General features: G+C 36.3%; 1 protein-coding gene across 1 annotated transcript in view; it reads left to right on the plus strand.

The window, feature by feature from the left end:
• Window positions 1–25,385, plus strand: part of LOC128658145 (protocadherin Fat 4-like) — a 651,406-nt gene that overhangs the window by 410,761 nt on the left and 215,260 nt on the right. Inside the window, exons 34-37 of the mRNA XM_053712644.1 lie at window positions 10,753–10,860; window positions 15,783–15,893; window positions 19,442–19,546; window positions 23,993–24,103. Of these exons, the coding sequence (XP_053568619.1) occupies window positions 10,753–10,860; window positions 15,783–15,893; window positions 19,442–19,546; window positions 23,993–24,103 (435 nt within the window). The remainder of the gene's footprint in view (window positions 1–10,752; window positions 10,861–15,782; window positions 15,894–19,441; window positions 19,547–23,992; window positions 24,104–25,385) is intronic.

Genomic DNA, 25,385 nt, shown 5'->3' on the forward strand with positions numbered 1-25,385 from the left:
TCTTGCAGCTAAATTTCGATGATGGTACCCACCAAACTTGAATCCAGTTCCTACATGATCGCCAACTGCGGTGCTCCTCTTCATCGTGGGTACCATCTTCACTCCATCTTCTGCCGCCACTCCATTGGGGAAGTCTTCATTTATTTTCCAGCCAGTGCATCTTATTATCTTCTTATCTTTGGCTCTTCCGTCTCCAGCATTCTCTTCATGGGGTCAACCGCCACACTGAAGTTTGAATGTGAGGTAACCCCATGCATTGCTATTGGCTAATTTTCATTTCCAAATTCAAATCAGCCAATAGAATGAAAGCTTTTTCTATTAGCTGATTTGAATTTGGATTTGAAAATTAGCCATTTGTAATGTAAGGGTACCCCTATATAAGGTAGTACCTCGCATTCAAACTTCAGTGTGCAGCAGGTAACCGCATGAAAAAGACGTCAGGGACGGAAGAACCAAAGATAAGAAGATGAGAAGCTAAGAAGACAAAAGAAAGATAAATGAAGACCATCGCCTGGATGAAGATAGAAGAGGACCACTGACTTCATAAAGATGGGCTGCTGCTGTCGCTAGGATGAAGATGGGTCCCCACCGCAGCCAGGATGAAGATGGGCTCTGCCATGAAGAGGAGCACTGCAGTTGGCGATCATGTAAGATCCAGATTCAAGTTTGGTGAGTACTATCTTTGGGTCTTTGGGGTTTTTTTGGGGTGTTTTGTTTAGGATATTTTTTTTTAGATCGGGGCCCATCTTTATCCTGGCTGCGAAGGGGACCCATCTTCATCCTAGCGACAGCAGCAGCCCATCTTTATAGAGTCGGTGGTCCTCTTCTATCTTCATTTATTTTCCATTTGTCTTCTTAGCTTCTCATCTTCTTATCTTTGGTTCTTCCGTCCCTGACGTCTTCTTCATGTGGTTACCTGCCGCGCACTGAAGTTTGAATGCGAGGTACTCCCTTATATAGGGGTACCCTTACATTACAAATGGCTAATTTTCAAATCCAAATTCAAATTAGCTAATAGAAAAAGCTTTCATTCTATTGGCTGATTTGAATTTGGAAATGAAAATTAGCCAATAGCAATGCAAGGGGGTTACCTCACATTCAAACTTCAGTGTGGCGGTTGACCCCATGAAGAGAATGTTGGAGAAGGAAGAGCAAACGATAAGAAGATAATAAGACGCATTGGTTGGAAAATTAATGAAGACTTCCCCAATGGAACAACGGCAGAAGATGGATGAAGATTGGCCGCCACCCGCTTCCATGAAGATAAGCCCCCAATGCTAAAAATAAATATAGTTTTTAAAACTTTAAAAATGGTGGTTTATTTCACCTCTAATTTTATATTCCTCTTGGAAAGAATGAGCGCTATACAAATTGCAATGAGATTATACAAGCTCCTTTATTGGTATTTCTAATTAGAACATTCATATGTAAAAATGGCAAGTTTAAAACATATTTAAAACATTGCTAAAAACCTGACACCGGTGTCTTACAATTGTTTCAGAATCTGGGTAATAAAAAGATATATAAATGTATCTAAATATTATACAATCATATAAAGAGATGTCTATACAATCAAAAGGTTGCTAAAAAATTTTTATGAGTTTCTTAAAATGTATGATCACTGCAATGATACCTTTATAGTGTATCTGATTGATTACACTATGTTAGTGAGTCCGTGGTGGACTCTCCGTTCGTTATTAGATACTCTTGTCTTTGTACCTCTCTTTGTGCTTGGTTTAGAGGTTATAATTCTTTACTTGATCCCTGTCTTCGTGGCTATTCGTCAAATGTTTGGTTCTTTCGGTCAGTGACCGATCACTTGCTGTTGTTGTAGTTACTCCTCCTAGGAGAGTTTTTGGCGGCTTAGATTTCCGTTGTCCGACTTTTTGGATAGCCACTGGCGATACTTTTCAGCCTTAAGTTGCAGTTTTAGTAGTCTAAAATACAGGCTAATGGTACACCCTTGGTGTTAGGTAAAGTGGCGGTTAGTCTCGTAGCGGTTATTCTCGCCGGACTTGAAGAAATAAAGTATTGCAGGAAAGAGCACAAAGGGCTCCAATCGTTCCTTGTTCACCACAATCAGTTTTGCTTTAGCTCTGGTATCAACGCTTTTCGGCTGGGCAGCCTTTCTCAAGATACCAGTGAGGTAGATTCTTGGCTATTTAAAGCCTGAAAATTAACTCTTGCATTGCTGATTGTAATTTCATAGCGTGTTAAACTCAAGTATCGATGTTCCATTTTTCATGGAAGTATAATTGTCTTTTTTGAAGTATAGTTGATATTTCATAAACTTAGTGATTCGTTATGTTACAATGTTTTTAGATGTTTTTCATTTAGAAATTTATTCACAGTATATACGTGTTTAAAGCATCTGTCTTAATTCTTATTATGGAATATATAGTTTCATATTACTATATTCATATGAGATACCAAAAGGAATATAAACTTATATGGATCTTGGCATTGAGAAGATGATGTATGATTTTTCTAAAATAGGTATAATATTTTATTTCGTTTGCATAGATTTGATCTGATACTAATGTTATCTATATATAATGTGAGTGGGTTGGGCAATGTTTTATTAATGTTGAGCAATGCTGATTGTAATTTTATAGCATGTTAGATTCAAGTCTCGATGTTCTGTTTCTCATGGAAGTGTAATTATCTTCTTTGAAGTTTAGTTGATATTTCATAAACTTAGTGATTCGTTTATGTTTCAACGTTTTTAGATTTTTTTCATTTGGAAATTTATTCCCAGTATATACGTGTTAAAGTGTCTGTCTTAATTCTTTTTATGGATTATATAGTTTCATATTACTGTATTCATATGAGATACCAGAAGGAATATAAACTTATATGGATCTTAGTATTGGGAAGATGATGTATGATTTTTTAAAATAGGTATAATATTTTATTTAGTTTGCATAGATTTGATCTGATACTAGTGTTATCTATATATGATGTGAGTGGGTTGGGCAATGTTTTATTAATGTCAAGGTGTATATTTTCTGCAATTTGAAGGCCTTTACTGTTTATAAAGTGCCATAGTTGGGGTATATATTCACTAAAAATTACCACGATGTGGTTGATAGCTAGTGTTTAGCAAAGTGTGATTAGATGCATTATATAATTGCATTATGATCTAGTTCACTATTAAGACCTTTAGGGTACAGAGTGCCCATTTTAAATATTAATTCAGCTTCCTGGTATAGTAGTCTCTTTTCTAAATTCCCTCCTCTACCATCTTTCTTGACTTTCTTTATTCCCCAAAATTTCATATCGTTCGGGTTACCTCTATGAAATTGTTTTATAATGGGCATATAGTCTAGTGTTTTCTTTCTCTTTTTCTATACTGCGGATGTGTTCCCTTATTCTTTCTTTCAATTTTCTACCCGTTTGGCCTAAATATTGAAGCTCACATGAGCATTGTATTAAATATATGATGTTGGTGTCTGTGCACCGAATAGTGTCATTAATCTTAATTACTTTTTGGGTCACTGTTGATTTTACCATTTTGGTCTTAGTGCTATATTTGCACAATTTACATTCGTGACAGGGAAAGAACCCTGATATTCTTTCATTTTTAAGATTATATTGGTTCAGACAAGTTTTAGATTTAAATTCACTGGGTGCTAAGATATTCTTTAGGTTAGTGGCTTTCCTAAATATAAGATCAGGGCGATGTTTTAGTCTTTTTCCTATTATGGGATCACTTTTGGCAATGTGCCAGTGTTTTTTTATAATATTTTCTATTTGTTTGTGTTGACTTGAAAAAGAGGTTATAAATGGGATGTCATATGGGTCCTTTTCCTCCCTGTTTTTTATGGTTTTATCTTCCAATAGTGTCTTCCTGTCTATTTCTCTGACTTGTTTATTGGTGTCTAATAATGATTTTGGATGATATCCTTTTTCTACAAATCTATTGTGTAAAATTTTAGCTTGTGTGTCATAGTCTGATATTTGGGTACAATTTCTTCTGATTCCTTGGAGAATTGTCTCCAATCGTTCCTTATTCACCACAATCAGTGTGGCTTTAGCTCTGGTATCAACGCGTTTCGGCTGGGCAGCCTTTCTCAAGATACCAGTGAGGTAGATTCTTGGCTATTTAAAGCCTGAAAATTAACTCTTGCATTGCTGATTGTAATTTCATAGCATGTTAAACTCAAGTATTGATGTTCTGTTTTTCATGGAAGTATAATTGTCTTTTTTGAAGTATAGTTGATATTTCATAAACTTAGTGATTCGTTATGTTACAATGTTTTTAGATGTTTTTCATTTAGAAATTTATTTACAGTATATACGTGTTTAAAGCATCTGTCTTAATTCTTATTATGGAATATATAGTTTCATATTACTATTAATATATTTTTTTGTCTATTAATATATTTTTTAGCAACTTTCTAAATTCTATACAACAATACTGTGAGAGCTACTTTGTATATAAATATACTTTGCATAAAAAATTTTTTTAGCAACCTTTTGATTGTATAGACATCTCTATATATGATTGTATAATATTTAGATACATTTATATATCTTTTTATTACCCAGATTCTGAATCAATTGTAAGACACCGGTGTCAGGTTTTTAACAATGTTTTAAATATGTTTTAAACTTGTCATTTTTACATATGAATGTTCTAATTAGAAATACCAATAAAGGAGCTTGTATAATCTCATTGCAATTTGTATAGTGCTCATTCTTTCCAAGAGGAATATAAAATTAGAGGTGAAATAAACCACCATTTTTAAAGTTTTAAAAACTATATTTATTTTTAACTACATTGGGAATAGCAATCCACATTGTGCCACCTTATACTGGGATAACGTTTTTTGAAGGTGAGCTTGATTCCCTACCGATCAGACAATCTACTCTAACTTATATTTCTCCATAAGCCCCCAACGCTGCCAGAGTGAAGATGGTACCCACGATGAAGAGGAGCACCGCAGTTGGCGATCATGTAGGATCCAGATTCAAGTTTGCGGTGTTTTTTTTTAATATAGGGTAATGTTCACATTAGGGCAATGCCCTTTCTAGGGCAACCTTTTTTTTTTAGGATAGTTTTTTTTTTAGATCAGGTTATTTTTTGTTAATTGGGCAGAAAAAGAGCTATGCTCACTTTAGGGCACTGTCCTACCAAATGCCCTTCTAAGGGCAATGCCTAACCAAATTCCCTTTTCAGGGAAATCTTTTTTTAGGATAGGATTTTTTTTTTTAGATTGGGTTTTTTTGTTTTATAACAAAAGAGCTGAAATTTCTTTAGGGCAATGCTCTACCAAATGTCCTTATCAGGGCAATTTTTAGAATAGTTTTTTTTAGGTAGGCTTTTTTTTTGGGGGGGGGGTACTTTTATTGTAGAATGGGGTTGTATTTTTTTTTTTTTTTTTAAATAGCTAAATCACTTTAGGGCAAGGTCCTACAAAAGCCCTTCTAAGAACTATTGCTATAGTTACTTTTATTGTTAGTATAGGTTTTTATTTTTATTTTGGGATGGGTTTCTTAAGGGGCCTTTAGTTTTAGAAGAGGCATAACTGTAGGGTTTTAATTTTTAGTAAATTTTATTCTGTAAAGTTTTTTTCTGTAATGGTAGTTTCTTTATTTGTATGGAATGTTAAGATTATTTTGACGTAATAGTAGTTTTTTTTCTAACTTTCGGGATGTTAGGTTAGGGGGGGTTAGCTCTTAGAAGGTTAGAGAGTACTTTGCGATGAGGTTGTGGTGGTTTAGGGGTTATTAGTGTAGCAGAGTAGTTTGCATTGTAAGGGTGTGGGGGTTTATGGGTTAATAGTGCAGCGGGGTAGTTTGTTATGTGGGGGTATGATGGTTTAGGAGTTAATAGTTTAGTTTAGTGCAACCTTTTCCTCCAGTCAAACTCTTTACACAAACTTTAAGTTTGAACGTAAAATGTGATTACGTTTGAGCAATCCCATTTTCAAATTGTAATACAAGCGTATATCAAGAGCGCAAACAGTATGCAGTAATTTGAACACTGCACCATTTGTAATATGGAACTGATCGCAAAAAACACTGAGATCTCGCAATCACGTTTGCACACCTTGCGCCAACGATAGTGCTCCACTCGTAATCTGGTCCTATATGTGTGAATACAAACTGGCAAGGGAAATATCTTCTTTCTATGCTTATTCTTCTCTCTACTACTTTATAAGATAGTTCAGCCTCTCTATTAAGTCCTTATACAATTATGTTGGGTACTTGTGTTTTTATAGGAAGCTATATGTAATGAAAGGACAATGAGGTGATTGGTGTGCTGCTGCAAATGATGTTCAAACATTTATTTCTAGGTTTGCAAGCTCTCCTCTATAATAATCACCTGTGGGTTAATGAGGAAGAGTGGTAGATGGGGTCATGTAATAGCCCCTCCCCAAATCTCTTATCCTTATATATTTCACAACTGGGCAGTGAATTTATCCTCCTGGCTGCCAGTAACAAACAATTAAATGCTTTTACCCCCCTGGCTTAAACTACTACAAAAATAATTAGGGCAAAATATTAAATATCAATGTTATTAGGAGCAAGCATTAGGTGTATTATATAAAAAAAAAAACATAATGGGGGGCGGAGCTTGTAGCTGAAGTGGCAGGACGCAACTGAGAGGAGCTGGGTTAACAAGCAGATATTTAAAGCTGCCCTAAACTTTCTAAACGATCATTTGGTCGTAGGTATAGCTGGGATCACTGGACTCCATACGACAAATTATAAACCCGGCTTGGCTAACTATTAGGGGTCCTGTGCCAATACAGAGGCCCATTGCAACTGCATGCTTAAAATGGAGACTGTCATCACACTAACGCTGAGAGATGTGGAGGAAATGCTGAACGCTCACTTTTATGCGCTCCAAGAAACATTCACTGCTGAGTGGAACTGTCTGAGAGCAGTATGTCGCTCTGTGCATGGGAAGCCAACATCGCCGAATGTGCCTGCAGTGCCCTATCTAACACAAGAGCCTACAGAGGTGCACACCTATCCTCCATTGGGTCTGAGTTACTCACAGCATTGCGACCCAGAGATGAACAGTGAACCCGGACCGGACATGCTGAAGGCGACTGAGGAGCTCGCTACTTGGTGCGGTGCCGGTGATCGGATGAATAAGCCGGGAGGGGCAGTTGCCTCATCTGATATCGGTGAGCATGTCAGAGGTATGGTGGATGGCAAACTAAATACTCAGGGGTCGGCAACACACTCTAATGCTATCGTGGATGTCATACTAATCCCTGACTCCCTGTTCCTACCTGTGGAGAACTTTATTTGGAAGCAGCTGAGTGTGGGCCTCTCCCGCCCGCTGAGAGACTTTCTTGGGGGCCCACAATATTGGATTTCCCGGCACATAGGAACCACGACGAGTCACCTCAATTCTACACAAAGTCAGGCTGGTATAAATTACTCTTGGAGGGTTCCACTCCATTGCACATACCTGAGACTTTTGTGCGTGTTTTTATTCCTAGGCAATAACTTTTTACAGGCCTTGAGGGTTGGCATAGGCTAGATTACTTTAGTTGCTAAGGCCCAATGGTGCATATTGTATATCAATCCTCTTTAGCTTTTGCTGTTAATGTTCTCTTTTACCTCACTGTCCTAATACTAATGATCATCCTATTTGGTGCCTTTTAATATTCAACGTTACATATTACATCCCATACTGCTAACTCACATGCATACTGACATAACAATGGTGAGGTTACCCTTTACATCTTAAATATATATATATTTTTAGGCTCAGTCTTTACTTTTATGTGGGGGGAGAAAGGGCATGTGTCATGTACATTCTTAAGCTCAAAGAGTGCTTTTGGTGCTGCGCTTATATTTTCAGCTACGATTATCCCTCTTTTACAATAGTCTGTTATAGGGAGATCTAATTGTTCCACTATCCCATGTACATTTTCAGCTAAGGTTGATTTAAATATTCTAAGCGTCCTCCAATCTGGTATAAGGCCCCCCGCCCCCCACATTTTATCCTTTAAATTACCCTGTATGGGCAAGTGGTCTCCTAGCTGGAATCTTATAGTAATTATAGAACACCCCATAGCTTGCCCAGGGTGGTATCTCGCCTTTTTCCTAAATTTGCTTAGCTCAGGTGGATGATAGAGGACGATGAGCACATTGGTATGTTACTCCTTTCCACAGTTATTATTAATTTACCTATCTGCTAAACCAGCTATACTAGACCAGTTTTATTTGAATGTACACCATCGCTATTTTTAAGTCTAAAAATGGCCATCTAGTGGTTAATAAGTGAGAGACGCTATACATAATCAAATGACCCATGAGTGGTCAGTTAAGTTACTACTCATATGATTATATTTCCCTTGAATTTATCACTTAAATTTTATCTTTAGACCCAAGAGTGGTCTGCTTTGTTTATATAAAGGGACTAAAAAAAAAATGAGGATTTTGTATGTTCATTATTATGTAATTGACAGGTACATGTTGAGAAGGCATGCTCTATCTTGCCTTATACTTTATTTCTGTTAATGTATGTAACTATGAAGAATGTAACCTGATTTTATGCTTGTAAACCATTTATATCTCCTCAATAAAAAAATTATTTAAAAAAGAAAAAAAAAAAAACATAATAAGAGAATACTAAACATAAAAACATATTAAAATATTTCAACATGATGTCATTCTTTTAGGGATAATTTCCAATTGCTATAATTATTTCAACCATTTCTATATAATGCTGGTAATGGGCATGGATATGTCTAATTTATATATATATATATATATATATATATATATATATATATATAAAGGCACAGTTTTAATGAGAGATTTTATTTTGTGAGGAGCATACAAAGACATGCGGCTTTCTCCTGTGTTATAGCACCACGCATGCTCAGAGAGCTTATATCGTGTCAGTAATTACTCAGTTAACATCATTGAACTAGGGTGCGAAGGGACAAACGTTACCAGAATGTCTCTGCTAATAAGTGTGTATTGGAAAAAATTATGTTTATTATCAAAATTGAAAAGCATTCCTGTGTATTTCCATTTTGTTTTTTATGTCTCTTTAGCTGTTGAGATAAATAGGCTGTTTGTTTATGCTGGAGGGTGGCTTTTGGAAACTTAGTTACCTTTCCTATGTCAAAACTGCATATTTTCAAAATGTTTTTATTAGCCATATTTAGTGCCAAGCTTTTTTTTTATTTCTTAATAATTCCATAATTGTCATGTGCTCCTTTAAAATGATCAGATAAAAAGGGATAACATTTTGCTCTAACATACACTATAGTGACACTGGCAAAACCTTTTAATTACTACAAGGCTTTAGGATGACAATGCATTTAACTCATCCATGAGCACTTTCCTTTTGAAATACTAGACATACGATTTAGTATTAAAAAGTTATAAGTTTATTTTTAGGTACATAAAAATGATATTTGTAATAGATATAAGTGGTACTCTAAATACAGTTAAACATTTCTTGCAACATAAGTTTATCATCACTAATAATACATTTTAACATGCAACCATACATGGCATGCACGCTCATTTGTGTCACATATGCTCTGTCTGCTGGTGATGTCTTGTGCAACCATCAGTGGTGACATGCACGAGGAATACAGTCAGTACAGTGTCAATAGCTAGTTGTACTCACATTAACGCTTCTCATTCTCGCAACAATACCTGTTAAGTGTATTGCAAAAATGCTCCTAATTTTATTTGAGATCTAGTAGGATTTTGGTAATTTTACATAAATGGATCACCACTCTCTTGGTGAATACAGTATGCCAGCAGATGGTGCTATAGAGTTTTGAAAGTTTGGTTGTATGCTACTCCTGCTTTTCCAGTCACATTCGATTGCTCCAACCTCCAAAAGATATTATAATAATCCAAAATAGTGCAGTAACATTAGGCTGACCACATTGCCGCTTTAAGAAGGAACACATATGAAAAATACATACAAAACCATTTCTTTAAACAGCCCTGAAAACAGCCCTGACATATGTATTTTTCATATGTGTCCCTTTTTAAAGCGGCAATATGGTCAGCCTAAGTAACATCAAACACTGAGTGGCAGTAATAATGGAAAATACTCACAGGATTTAAAGCAAAAATTAAAAAAAAAAATGGAAACACCAGCAGGACATCAGTAGAATACAGCGATCACTTTGAAGGGAAGTGACTTACACAGTTTTCTATACTTACATATATTTAGCTATAGAGTTTTGGTCGGTTAATGGAAAAGTACACATGGGTGAAGAAATTCACCCATCTCTACTTTCTATTTTATATCCATCTCGGGGGTTTAAGGGAGCAAAGACCCCCTTGTAAATGCCATTCCCCAAGGTTTACTTGGGCTGGATGGCAGAGGATCGGCGGAGCACCCCGCTAACTGTGTAAGAGCAGCAAAAACAATGCGGGGAAAGAGATCAAACACCCAAGAGTGAGGTTATGCTTCTGAAAATAATGGTACTTTTCCATTAACGGACAAAATCTTTTTAGCGCCATCTGCTGGCATTCTGTATTCACCAACAGAGTGGCGGTTTGTTAATGGAAAAGTACCTAGATTTCAAATATGACCTTTATGTCACTGTAATTTTAAATATATTGTGTGAACTATACAGCAGTGATAACATGATGGTAAATGAGTGGTCAACAACAATTGTGAAATTTCTATAAACAATATTCCCAAGTGTAATCACCTCAGCAACTCTTAACATATCACTGCTATAAATGTTGTTTCTTGTAGAATGTTGACAATAAAAAAGGTAACCTCTGATTGTTTTACAGGGATTCACAGGATCCTGAGATTCCTGTAGTCAGCCAGGGTCCCGATGATGAATCTAAGGCAGAAAAGCAAGAAAATGGTGGGCAAAGATCAGAGGCATTAGACAATAGGTAATGACTGAATATGGGTCTTGTTTCAGACAGTATTTGTTCCAGACCTTATCATTTATCAGGTCTCACAAACATGGCTGTAGCACTAAGGGTGGTGGGTGGTTCTACTGGGAGGTCACCATTTTCCACCTAACTTTTCCACATTTTATATGTAAATGTGCCTCTTTCCTATTTCCCTTAAACCTTGTTACTCTTTTCAGCTACACATAGGCTGCGTTCGGGCAGCACTCCAGTCGAACTGGGACTCGCTTGGAGCATTTTCTTAATACTTGCAAAAGAGAAGCTGGGCGTTTTTGAGTGCTCTGCTGACGTAAGTGTCAGCACTTCCAGCATGCTGGAAAAGCTGGGACTTTTCAGAGCAAGCTCAGACGCTTGACAACATGGCAGCCTCTCCACACGTGTTGCTCGTGGAGGCTGCCATGTTTTTATAAGCAGCAGAGGAGGGACAGTAGGACAAGATGGTGAGGTGGATAAGCCTGACAGCACCATTTAATACAGAGCAAAGTGGAGATAGGTTACTGAAACGTAAACCAACTAGCAGGGTGTTACAGTAGTCAAAGAGTAATATTTATGACACGTCACCATGTGTAAATAATTTCTCATTTAAAATTACTGTGACTGGAAAGAGGTGTGGGCTCTAGAGTAGCAATATTAACATACAAAATTTAATTATTTAATGCAAAATATGACATAGTTTGAACACAGTGTTATGCCGAGAATGGTTTCCCCAGTGTTTCTGGTTTTCCCTGCCTCTCGGCAAACATCGGAACTCCAACCCCCCTCCATTCAGCTGCTCTCAGCTCAGCCCCTGTAGCTTAACCTGCCCCATTAATTTGCTTATCCTGCCCCATTTATTTACATTAAATAACTTATGCTACACAAACATTTTACAGGTGGCAGAGTTTTTTGCCAAGAGGCAGGGGAAACAATTCTCTGCGTAACACCGGCAATTACGAGTGGGGAATAGTGAGTGCACCGGACACAAACTGCAATATATATATACATATATATATATATATATATATATATATATATATATATATATATATATATATATATATAAAGGATCAAAGAGAGAGCACTCACCGTGTATATAATTCAATAAATGTGGATTATATACACGGTGAGTGCTCTCTCTTTGATCGTTTATATGGATATACTTGGGATGCACCCCGGATTCTAATCAGAAGTGAGTGCTGGATTTTTGCATTTATATATATATATATATATATATATATATATATATATATATATATATATATATATATATATATATATATTGCAGTTTGTGTTATATAGTAAACAAGCTACACACATGCTCAGCCCTCTGCAGCCCATTGGCTCTTTATTAGCCCTATTTAGTAATTAATAGGTCTAATAAATATCCAATGGGTTGCAGAGGGTTGAGCATGTGTGTAGCTAGTTTACAACATATATATATATATATATATATATATATATATAGTTATTTATACTACAAGGGAGCTTATAATATATATATATATATATATATATATATAAAACGTTCAAATGCGCAAAGTCCATTATTGTGCAGCAGATCCCTTTGCGCATGCAAACATTTTTTTCTAAGCTCCCTTGCTTGTGACGTCACCTAGTGCCACCTCATCGCTGGAGTAGAAGTGCATCCACTAGCTCCTGAGCGCTGCCCGAACGTGGCCATAGTCACCATTTGTCACCAGCTATTGTGGGTCCAGTTGCTTTTGTCTTTCTATTCAACACCTAGTTATCAAAAACTCACCAGCATGGACAGAAATTGTGTCAAAACATTTCATTTTGAGTATTATATTGTAATGTATTTTTCTCTACTTCACATCCAGAACCATACAAAGTGAGACAAACAGCTTTCAAGCTTAAATTTGCTTTTCTAAAATTCTTTGAGGGACCTTATGGTACTTATGGGACTTGTTAGATCATCAGAACAGAATCGGTTATTGGTGGGAACAGCAAGATTAAGCATTATGTACAGTAGTAGTTTCTCAGAGAATGTATGTTCGCCTGCCATACTGACAGATGTTTTCACTGCTAATGTTAAGGTTTTGCATTATATAATAGATTCCTTGTGTCTGGTAAAATTTAAAAAAAGTTTAAAAGGGACATAAAACATTATATATATATATATATATATATATATATATATATATATATATATATATATATATATATATATATATGCCTAAACACTACATTTTATAAGGTTTGCATACTAAAAATGTTAAAACTGTAATGTTATGGACAGTCCACACCAAAATTGTTTTTGTTTAAAAAGATAAATATCGCCTGTACTACCCATTCCCCAGCTTTGTACAAGCAGCATTGTGATATTAATATACTTTATATCATTTAAACCTCTACATTTCTGCCTGTTTCTAAGCCACTACAGACAGCCTTTTATCAAATGCTTTTTTATTAGCTTTTCCCAACAAGAGACTGCTAATTCATGTGAGCCATACAGAAAACATTGTGCCCTCTTATGTGGAGTTGTGTATGACACTGCACTAATTGGTTAAAATGCAAGTCAATAGATAATAAATTATTATTATTATTATTCTTTATTTATTAAGCGCCAACATATTCCACAGCGCTGTCCATGGATAAAATTCATTTAAATAAAACAATACAAGACTTGTAAGAGACAGGACAAAATTTACAAACACATGCAGGAGGAGATTGAGGGCCCTATTCCCGTTGGCACTTACAATCTAGAAGGGTAGGAGGTTGAGAAACAGAAGGTGAGGACTGCAAGATTGAGAAGGATGTTAATACAGAGTTAGATGAGGGAAATATTAGGTAAGTGAAATTAATTTATTATTGAGTTGGGTGGTAGGCTTCTCTAAACAGAAAAGTCTTCAGAGAGCATTTAAAGGAATAAAGATTAGGGCAAAGCCTGACAGCACGAGGGAGAGTGTTCCAGAGGGTAGGTGCTGCACGACAGAAGTCCTGCAGTCTAGTATGAGAGGAGGTGATAGTTGCGGATGCAAGGAGCAGGTCATTGTTGGATCTTAGTGGGCGGGCTGGAGTATACTTGTGTATTAGAGAGGATAGGTAGAGGGGAGCGGCGTTGGTGAGAGTTTTGTATATAAGGGTGAGAATTTTGAATTTAATTCTGCTGTGAATAGGGAGCCAATGAAGGGACTCGCAGAGAGGTGCAGCAGATACAGATCAACGGGAAAGGTGGATCAGCCTGGCAGAGGCATTTAGGATGGATTGAAGGGGGGAGAGGCGGGAAAGAGGAAGGCCAGCGAGTAGGTTGTTGCAGTAGTCAAGTCGGGAGATAACAAGGGAGTGGATTATTTGCTTTGTGGTGTCAGCGCTTAGAAAAGGGCGAATTTTGGAAATATTGCGTAGATAATTGCGGCAGGATGTAGAAAGCGATTGGATATGGGGCATGAAGGATAGGTTTGAGTCAAGTGTGACTTCGAGGCAGCGGACTTGGGGCGATGGGGAAATGGTGATGCCGTCAACAGGGATAGAGAAGTCAGAAGTCGGCGTAGAGCTTGAGGGGGGGGATAAGAAGGAGCTCAGTCTCGGACATGTTAATCTTTAGGTGGTGAGAGGCCATCCAGGAAAAAATACCAGATATGCAGTTGCTGACATGAGAGAGGACAGAGGGAGAGAGAGCAGGGGTGGAGAGGTAGATCTGGGTGTCATCAGCATAGAGGTGATATTTAAAACCATAACTGTCTGTCAGAAGAGGCTTAGATACAAGGTAATAACAGAGGAAAAAAGTATATTAAAGGGACAGTCCACACTTGTTGTTTAAAAAGAAAGATAATCCCTTTATTACCCATTCTCCAGTTTTGCATATACAACACAGTTATAATAATACACGTTTTACCTCTGTAATTATCTTGTATCTAAGCCTCTGCTGACTGCCCCCTTATTTCAGTTCTTTTGACAGACATGCAGTTTAGCCAATCAGTGCTCGCTCCTAGGTCACTTTACGTGCATGAGCTCAATGTTATCTATATGAAACATGTGAACTAATGCCCTCTAGTGGTCAAAATGTATTCAGATTAGAGGCAGTCTTCAAGGTCTAAGAAATTAGCATATTAACCTCCTAGGTTTAGCTTTCAACTAAGAATACCAAGAGAACAAAGCAAAATTGGTGATAAAAGTAAATTGGGAAGTTGTTTAAAATTGCATGCCCTATTTAAATCATGAAAGTTTTTTTTGGACTTGACTTTCCCTTTAATATAACCATGTTGGCTGTGCAAAACTGGAAAATGGGTAATAAAGTGATTATCTATCTTTTTAAACAATACAAATTCTGGAGTAGACTGTCCCTTTAAGCAAAACATGTTGTTTTACAGTTTTCCTACAGTTATCTAACAATGGCTGTGTAAAACGTAGCCAGGTCAGGTTTTTGGAGTTTGGAGTATGCACTTCCAGTTCTCATGGTAATTGGAAACCTCATTTTTAGAGTTAAATTACAGGAAAGGGGACAAAATAAATAATGAAAGTATACTGCAATTTGGTGTGGAATTCTATATTGAGTTTCATATCCCTTTAAGGGGGAATTTACTTTCTATTATAAGTTATTGTAAGAAGAGGCAGTTTTATTTGGATAATAAGCCTCTGTGGTAGAAGAGTTTCTGCTGTACCTTCAAAGATGTCACCCCAGATCTAGTATTTCTTGGCTTATGCCTAAATTTGTCACAGCTTGTTGATGCTCTACATCAATTAAATGAGCGTACAGTTTAAAGACTTTGTTAGGGTTAGATAGTCAAAGTCTATTGGTCAAAGCTCAAAGTAATCAGACAAGAGGAGCAAATCATCTTCCAGTTCTCATCCCCACAGAGATGACACATACAATGCAAATAAGAGAATAAGTCTGAACTAATATATTTATTTAATCATTGTTCTAAACTTGCTGAACCAATGCATTTATTTTACATTTGCAGAAAAACGCCTGAAGCAGATACCAAAGACGCAGAAAAGGAGGAGCCTAAAGAGGAAGTTAAAGGCGACTTGATACAGCCAGATGAGAAAAGCAAAGATGCAGAGGATGAGACGTAAGTCTTAAATGTCATTTTCATCAGTAATCTTCCACTATTTATTTATTTTATAATATTATTTTACAGATCAACACTTTACATAAATGGTTGAATCTATTTTAGTTAAAAAAGATGATTAATTAATAAAGATTTATTTCAATTGATGGCTTTAATGGGGGCTGAAATTAACTTTAGAAAATTAAAACAAAATATTTTTGCAATATATTCTTTTGTAAATATCAATTAAACATGTCCTTGGTTACAGTTAGGTAGATTCTATAAGATTTGAAAAGTTATTACAGAAATTTATTATGAAAATCCTCACCTTTCCCAAGGGTCAGCTTCCTCAGAAGCCATGGTCACCTCCATCTTTCACCCACTATCCAAATCTATGCCTAATGATCATAATCTGTAGTGATAAGGACATATGCGCATGTCTGTCCCACCAACTACTGACCATAAAATAGTGCTGAATATAGGTTTAATGGATCTAGATCATATATTGACATATATATATATATATATATATATATATACAGGTAGCCCTCAGTTTACGCCGGGGTTAGGTTCCAGAAGGAATGGTTGTAAATTGAAACCGTTGTAAATTGAAACCAGTTTATAATGTAAGTCAATGGGAAGTGAGGGAGATACGTTCCAGGCCCCTCTCAAAATTGTCATAAGTAACACCAAATACATTATTTTTAAAGCTTTGAAATGAAGACTTTAAATGCTAAACAGCATTATAAACCTAATAAAATAATCACACAACACAGAATATATAATGAAACTAAGTTAAAATGAACAAAAACATTTGCTGAACAGCATTATAAACCTAATAAAATAATCACACAACACAGACTTCACTTGCATTTTTCTGCAAACAGTTCTTTCTATGCATTCCAATCTGGACTGATTTATAGACCGGAAGATCTTGTTCCTTTGAAATCTGCTCGATAGCTCAGGTCTGGTTAAACTGATTAATTTCAGCTTGCTTGGCTTTGCTGCAGCACAAGCGGACAGCTCCACCTGCGGACAGCTCCACCTACTGGCTATTTTAATAGATGCACTGCTTCTCAATGCTTTTTAATAGCAGTCACATGACTGGGAAAAAAAGGTTGTTATTCTGAAACGGTGTAAATTGAACCGTTGTAAAACGAGGGCCACCTGTATATATGTATAAAATTGTGTCTGTGGCCATGTCAGAGTGTATTGCACATGCATAAAATAATAGAATGATTCAAAACAGCCGGACAGATAGCTCAGCAGCCGGACAGATAGCTCAGCATGCTAAGGCACTGTGGCTGAGCTCTGTAACAACTCAAGGGTTGCAGGTTCGATCCCTGGCAAGGTCCACTCAGCCTTTCATCCTTCCGAGGTCGATAAAATGAGTAGCGCCTTGAGACCCTTACGGGTGATTAGCCGCCCTTTACAAGTACCCAATACAATACATACATAAAAAACCATCTTGGAATACTTGCAAACATGTTGAAAACATGTTTTGTATATGATGTGTCCAATTTCTTGGTGAAATAAAGTGCAAAACTTGTGGTCAGGAGTGTTGATAATATATCAAAAAGACACTGGAAGCTTTTAGGAATGCAGCATTAGGCTTTACTTATACAGATGCAACAGCAGCATTTAGAACACACCAATCACTTGTAAAACAGTAGTCAGCACACAGACAGAAAAAACAAAAGAGAAAAAGAACAAAACTTCCTTCCTGTAAGTGAATTAACAAGTTCACAGGTATAAACAATTAGTAATCGGAAATAAACAGCACCATCTACAGCCTAAATGTTGTTCATACGTGCGGTACAGTACATGGTGTTGTATTTCCCAACACCCCTTCTCAACAGCATGTATGTATTTATACTACATTCAGCTTCTTTTGAAGAAAACAATGATGGTTTAGTAAATGCGCCTGCAGTCATCTCTTCTGATGGGCAATATTGGATGTCAATAATTGTTCTTGCATGCCCCTGAGCAAATTATATTTTACATCAATGTGCTTGGTTCGAGGATTGACTCTTTTTAATTGTGTCAACTTTATACACCCTTGGTTGTCAAGGATTGGTATGGGTTTTGACACATCCAGTCCCATATCTAGTAAACGTTAACAAATCCTAATTGCTTCTTGACATGCATGTGCTGCTGCTATATATTCCGCTTCAGTTGAAGAGAGTCCAACAGTCACTTGTTTTTGACTAGACCAACTTATGGTTCTTTCTCCATACTGGAAGACGTAACCACTTGTAGATTTGCGGTCAGTGGTATCTCCGGCCCAATCAGCATCGACATATACAATTAGTTTTGGGTTTGATGTTGCTGGCAGTCGCAGCTTCATCCAAATTGTTCCTTTTAGGTACTGTATCTCTCTTTACTTCGTTCCAGTCACGTTGACATGGTGTTGCAACTTTTCTACAGATTATACCCACTGCTGCAGCAATGTCTGGTCTTGTCACAGTGGCAATGTATTGCAATTCAAGTTTTCTATTCTGTTGTTTTTCAGGTAATCTGGTTCCATAGGTGTTTTTTACTTCTTTTGCATCTTGCATGTGAAACTGCTCTGATATTTCTGTCATTTTCTGACTTTGGTTAAGAAGATAGCCTCTTCCCTCTCTATTTGAGTGATTTTCAGTTCTTTAATCTCAAAGTTCTGTTTCAATATGTGAACTATTCGGTCGTAACCCCCTTCTTGTTCAAAACAAATTATGATGTCATCAATGTAAATTAGGATGTATATTCATTTGTTTTCTTGATCCCTTGAATATAAACATGGATCTGCTTTGCTTCTTGAGAATCCTTCTTTCATGGGTACTTCATCCACTTTTGCTTTCGTCCATAGATGCTCTTTTGAAGTTTACATACAAGGTTCTGTCCCTTCTCAAATTCAGGTGGCTGTTCCATGCAGGGCTGGACTGGGACCAAAAAAAGGCCCAGGCATTTTAAGGCAAAGCAGCCCCCAACCCACCCCCCCACCCCCAACTCTCACACCGTTTGTTACCCCTGCGATTAACTTGTATCTAAGCCTCTGCAAACTGCCCCCGTATTTCAGTTCTTTTGACAGGCTTGCATTTTAGCCAATTAGTGCCCTCTCATAAGTAACTCCATGGGTGTGAGCACAATGTTATCTATATGGCACACATGAACTAACACCCTCTATCTGTGAAAAACTGTCAAATGCAATCAAAGTTAAAGTGCCCTCTATATATGTTGTAAGTAGGAAAAAGCTGAGGTTTCAGGAATAACAGGCAGAGGAATGGAAAATGATCTGAGAGATATGAGTGACAGATTGATAACAGAGTGCAATGTGCTGCTGAAATGGAAATCATCACTATTAGAGATCTGCATTAAGATATATGTTACAAATGTGATAATATGTGAAATAATTAAGAAATATTAAGAAGGCAATTTTTTGCAGCATTAAGATATATGTTAAAAAACGTGATAATATGTGGTCTTATGTGTTTGGAGGTGCGCCAATACCTGTTTTTGTCTTATATATATATAATCTTTAAAGCATTGTTCTAAACTTTTGGAATCAACACATATTTTTAAATTTACAGAATAATACCTGAAACTGACAGTAAACAAGCAGTGGAGGAGAAACCAAAAGAGGAAGGTGACATGACACAGCCAGATGAGAAAAGCAAAATTGTCATGGATAAAATGTATGTCCTCAATGCAATTTATTTAAAACATATGAATATACGACTTTAATGAGAATAGTGAATTTTTTTTATAAATTATTTATAATAATAGCTTTTTTGATGAACAAAACAAAATTATATTGGTTACAAATGAGTAGATTCTATGGGGGATATTTATCAAAGCGTCAATCTCGGTGCATTCGCCGGCGTCAATACGCTCGCCAGACATTGCTGACGCGGATCAACATACAATGCCCTTATTTATAAAAAAAACATCAAAAACACGCGCATCAAGTACGGCACGATGAGCATCGGACTGTTGTTAACTAACAGTCATCAATGTCGCGGTTATTCGGGTTTTTCCCAACTTTATTTATACCATTTCATTACTGTCCATGAACAAGCAAATTTCTCAAAAGCTAATCTTTTATTTTTCATCTGTTAATGTCCAAGAAATAGATAGATTTATACCTTAACAAACAATATCTCATAGAAAGTTATTTTTATATTTATTTGTTATACAAAAAAATCTGTTATATTATACTTTCACATAAATTAATGTGTATTTGTATTTCTAGAAGTCATGATATGCTTTTATCTCATGTTTTTTTATAAATGATTATTATTGCTAGAATTTGCACATATATCTTTGCACATACTTGTGTGTGTATATATATATATATATATATATATATATGTGTGTGTGTGTGTGTGAGATATGTCAGAAATCTTTTGCAAACATATTTACATGTCCCTAAATTCCTTTTTTTGTTCTAAACAATGTTGTCTTTCATATCTCTGTGTTTATTTATACCACTATATTTATATAGTGTAAATGTATTATTATTCTGAGCAGGAATAATTACCAATATAAAATGTAATCAGGGTATCATATGTATTTATTTGCAATCAGTGGATATTTTAAGAGCTGGACCAGTTTTCTCTCTGTACCTGTTTAACCCCTCCTGATTGCAATCTAGTTTTAAAAACCACTCCTACACAGGTGTTATAAAATGGGCTGGCATATAAGATGACATTTCTTACTGAAAAATAAATTCCAGAGAAGGGAGAAATACACTGAAAATAGCATGACAGTAAAGAGGTGATTTTAATTCCTGCTGTATCTGATTCATGACAGTTTAATGTTAGGTGGGCTATCCCTTTGAGCTATCAGTTTAATATTATATTGAATCAAACATCAATTCAAATTTTAAAATCATTGTCTAAACTATTACACTGTGTGTCATAATGTCAGCATCAATGTTTATCTTTAATACTAATTTCCCATATACATTCTTTCAAAGTATAATACACAATGTAACAAATGGCACTTACAAGTTCTGATGAGTGATAAATGACACAAGTATCTAGCAATATGATTCGTTAGTGATAGTTTAAAATGCATATTTGAATCAGATTGGCTGCTGTCATAAATCATGTGATTATGCATATTCCAACCAAAAGTGGTTGAAAAATTCACTAGTGTGTGGGTTGTTTAGGAGTGTGCGTCATAATAGGTGTGAAAAGACATTTTCCAAATAAAATAAAAAGGAAGTTAGCTATATTATGTTGTGTTTTTATTTTATTTTTATCTTTATATCTATTATTGCGACAAGTTTGGGGCAAAACTTTTCAAAAAATTTGGAGAAATAATAGTCCTCTTGCTTTGTAATGAGAGACAAAGTTGTAACAAAATCCATAAGTAGTAATGTATTTTTAATTTGTATCCCTATATCTACTAGTGTGGAGCAATAATATTGTTTGATTGAGAAATGGTATTTTAATAAAGTTTCTAATTTACTTTTATTATGTAATACAGGGAGTGCAGAATTATTAGGCAAATGAGTATTTTGACCACATCATCCTCTTTATGCATGTTGTCTTACTCCAAGCTATATAGGCTCGAAAGCCTACTACCAATTAAGCATATTAGGTGATGTGCATCTCTGTAATGAGAAGGGGTGTGGTCTAATGACATCAACACCCTATATCAGGTGTGCATAATTATTAGGCAACTTCCTTTCCTTTGGGAAAATGGGTCAAAAGAAGGACTTGACAGGCTCAGAAAAGTCAAAAATAGTGAGATATCTTGCAGAGGGATGCAGCACTCTTAAAATTGCAAAGCTTCTGAAGCGTGATAATCGAACAATCAAGCGTTTCATTCAAAATAGTCAACAGGGTCGCAAGAAGCGTGTGGAAAAACCAAGGCGCAAAATAACTGCCCATGAACTGAGAAAAGCCAAGTGTGCAGCTGCCAAGATGCCACTTGCCACCAGTTTGGCCATATTTCAGAGCTGCAACATCACTGGAGTGCCCAAAAGCACAAGGTGTGCAATACTCAGAGACATGGCCAAGGTAAGAAAGGCTGAAAGACGACCACCACTGAACAAGACACACAAGCTGAAACGTCAAGACTGGGCCAAGAAATATCTCAAGACTGATTTTTCTAAGGTTTTATGGACTGATGAAATGAGAGTGAGTCTTGATGGGCCAGATGGATGGGCCCATGGCTGGATTGGTAAAGGGCAGAGAGCTCCAGTCCAACTCAGACGCCAGCAAGGTGGAGGTGGAGTACTGGTTTGGGCTGGTATCATCAAAGATGAGCTTGTGGGGCCTTTTCGGGTTGAGGATGGAGTCAAGCTCAACTCCCAGTCCTACTGCCAGTTTCTGGAAGACAACTTCTTCAAGCAGTGGTACAGGAAGAAGTCTGCATCCTTCAAGAAAAACATGATTTTTATGCAGGACAATGCTCCATCACACGCGTCCAAGTACTCCACAGCGTGGCTGGCAAGAAAGGGTATAAAAGAAGAAAATCTAATGACATGGCCTCCTTGTTCACCTGACCTGAACCCCATTGAGAACCTGTGGTCCATCATCAAATGTGAGATTTACAAGGAGGGAAAACAGTACACCTCTCTGAACAGTGTCTGGGAGGCTGTGGTTGCTGCTGCACGCAATGTTGATGGTGAACAGATCAAAACACTGACAGAATCCATGGATGGCAGGCTTTTGAGTGTCCTTGCAAAGAAAGGTGGCTATATTGGTCACTGATTTGTTTTTGTTTTGTTTTTGAATGTCAGAAATGTATATTTGTGAATGTTGAGATGTTATATTGGTTTCACTGGTAAAAATAAATAATTGAAATGGGTATATATTTGTTTTTTGTTAAGTTGCCTAATAATTATGCACAGTAATAGTCACCTGCACACACAGATATCCCCCTAAAATAGCTAAAACTAAAAACAAACTAAAAACTACTTCCAAAAATATTCAGCTTTGATATTAATGAGTTTTTTTGGGTTCATTGAGAACATGGTTGTTGTTCAATAATAAAATGAATCCTCAAAAATACAACTTGCCTAATAATTCTGCACTCCCTGTATACTTCATTCTCTTGCAGCATCGAGCATAAACCTTCTGTGTTTTCAGACTCCCTTTGATTTCTATGGCATCCGCTGCCTCAAGGGTGAAGGATTGAAAACTAGGTACGCTGCTTCGAAATAGACGCGAGCGTTTTTGTGAAATGTTTGATAAATTGGGAAAATGGTCAAATAGAGTCGAATGTGAATTCGAAACATCTGTAATGACGTAAGCATCGATCTGCGTCAGATTGAGATTGTGGTAGCGTATATTTCGTCACACATTTCAACATTTGACGAACTTGAAGCTTTGATAACTACGGCGGATCAATCTTGCGACAAATACGACGCAGGATTCAAACGTATTTTCAGTTGACGCTTTGATAAATATCCCCCTATATGAATTGAAAACATTTAACCCAGAATTTATGAAGTCCTTACATCTTCTACCCACTTATACAATTAGAGGAAATGAGGTGTTTGTATTTAAAATGGTTTCACATTCTGCTAATAGGTTACATTTTTGCACATGTATGAACTTTTGAATTATATAATGTATAGTATTTACATATAGGGCTATTGTAAAAATATAATTGAAAATGCTAATATGTAAAGGTATTTTAATTGTGCTTAAAGGGATATGAACCCCAACAATTTTATATTGGGATTCACACAGAGCATACCATTAAAAAAAAGTTTCCAATTTGCTTAGTTCCGTGATATTCTTTGTTGAAGAGATACTTGCGTAGGCAACTGGAGCACTACATGGCAGGAACTATTGCTGCCATCTAGTGTTCTTGCAAATTAATAACATACTTGGGTTTCAAGTCCCTTTTATATACTTGGAGTGTTATGGTGATTTTTTTCATGCACTGTATCTTTAAACACTGTTTGTCTCTCTTGAAAATGTTCAAACAATTTAATATACTTTCCAAAAACAATCCATCACAACTATTTTTAAGAGTTTTCATTTCTATTAGCTGAAATACCTGATGAGAGAACATCTGCTTACAAAAAATTACTGAAATAACTGATAATAAAAAAAAATGGTTGCTTAAAATATCACTTTAAATGAATTGAACAAACACATTTTGTTTGATATTTGCAGAAAAACACCTGAAACTGACATTAAACAAACAGAGCAGGAGAAGCCTGAAGAGGAAGCTAAAGGTGACATGATACACCCAGAAGAGAAAAGCGAAGATTTAATAGACAAAGTGTATGTCCTATATGTCATTATTTTAAAACATATGAATACATGACTTTAATGAATATACTGAAATTAATTCTATAAATTATTTTAAATAATACCATTTTAAATGAGCAAAATACTATTTCCTCAGTTACTATTTAGCATTTCCTTGGTTACTATTCAGCATTTCCTTGGTTACAATTCAGCTTTTCCTTGGTTACAACTCAGCATTTCCTTGGTTACTATTCAGCATTTCCTTGGTTACAATTCAGCTTTTCCTTGGTTACAACTCAGCATTTCCTTGGTTACTATTCAGCATTTCATTGGTTACAATTCAGATTTCCTTGGTTACAATTCCACAGCTTCTTCTCACTATTTCTAGTACAAATGAAGGGACTTTTCTACTTCCTGTACTTCCAAGCTCAGAATACAGCTCATGTGATTATGGCTGGATTTATCAGACTGACATCCAAAATTCTTAAAGGGACACTGAACCCACATTTTTTCTTTCATGATTCAGATAGAGCATGCAATTTTAAGCAACTTTCTAATTTACTCCTATTATCAATTTTTCTTTGTTACCTTGCTTTCTTTAGTTGAAAAAGAAGGCATCTAAGCTAAGGAGCCAGACAATTTTTAGATCAGAACCCCAGACAGCACTTGTTTATTGGTGCTGTCCAATCAGCAAGGACAACCCAGGTTGTGAACCAAAAATGGTCCGGCTTCTAAACTTACATTCTTGCTTTTCAAATGAAGATAGCAAGAGAATGAAGAAAAATTGATAATAGGAGTAAATTAGAAAGTTGCTTAAGATTGCCAACATAGGTCTCTTGTGCTTCCCTTGTTGACACTTCAAATTACTTTATATCTTTTTTTTTTTGCTTATCTTATTTCTCTTTGTTTTTTTTACCAGTCCCTTATCCACTGCCAGTTGGAATCATGCACCAACAAACATGAGCCAAACATTGTCAGGAGGGATCATTTTGTTTATAAGACAATAATCCTCATTTCTAGATGAGTTTTTATTGCTTGTTAAATATGTCATCCCAATGCCAGGGCTTTGCTAGGAAGTAGGAACAAATCATGCTTTCAGATCCATCTATTTACCTACCTAGTTTGACTGTGAGGTGGGAGGGGTGCAATGTGCATAAAGTTAATGGACATAGAGCATCAACAAACAGATGTTCGGATAAGACTGGGGAGATTGAAATTCTCCACCAAAGAGGTGGAGAACAGGGTAGGGAACAGGGTTGTGCGAACCTTCAGTCATAGGGGAGGAGAAGGCTTCATAAATCAAGCCCTATATAGG

The sequence above is a fragment of the Bombina bombina genome, chromosome 4 (assembly GCF_027579735.1).
Source record: "Bombina bombina isolate aBomBom1 chromosome 4, aBomBom1.pri, whole genome shotgun sequence".
NCBI classification, from domain to species: Eukaryota; Metazoa; Chordata; class Amphibia; order Anura; family Bombinatoridae; genus Bombina; species Bombina bombina.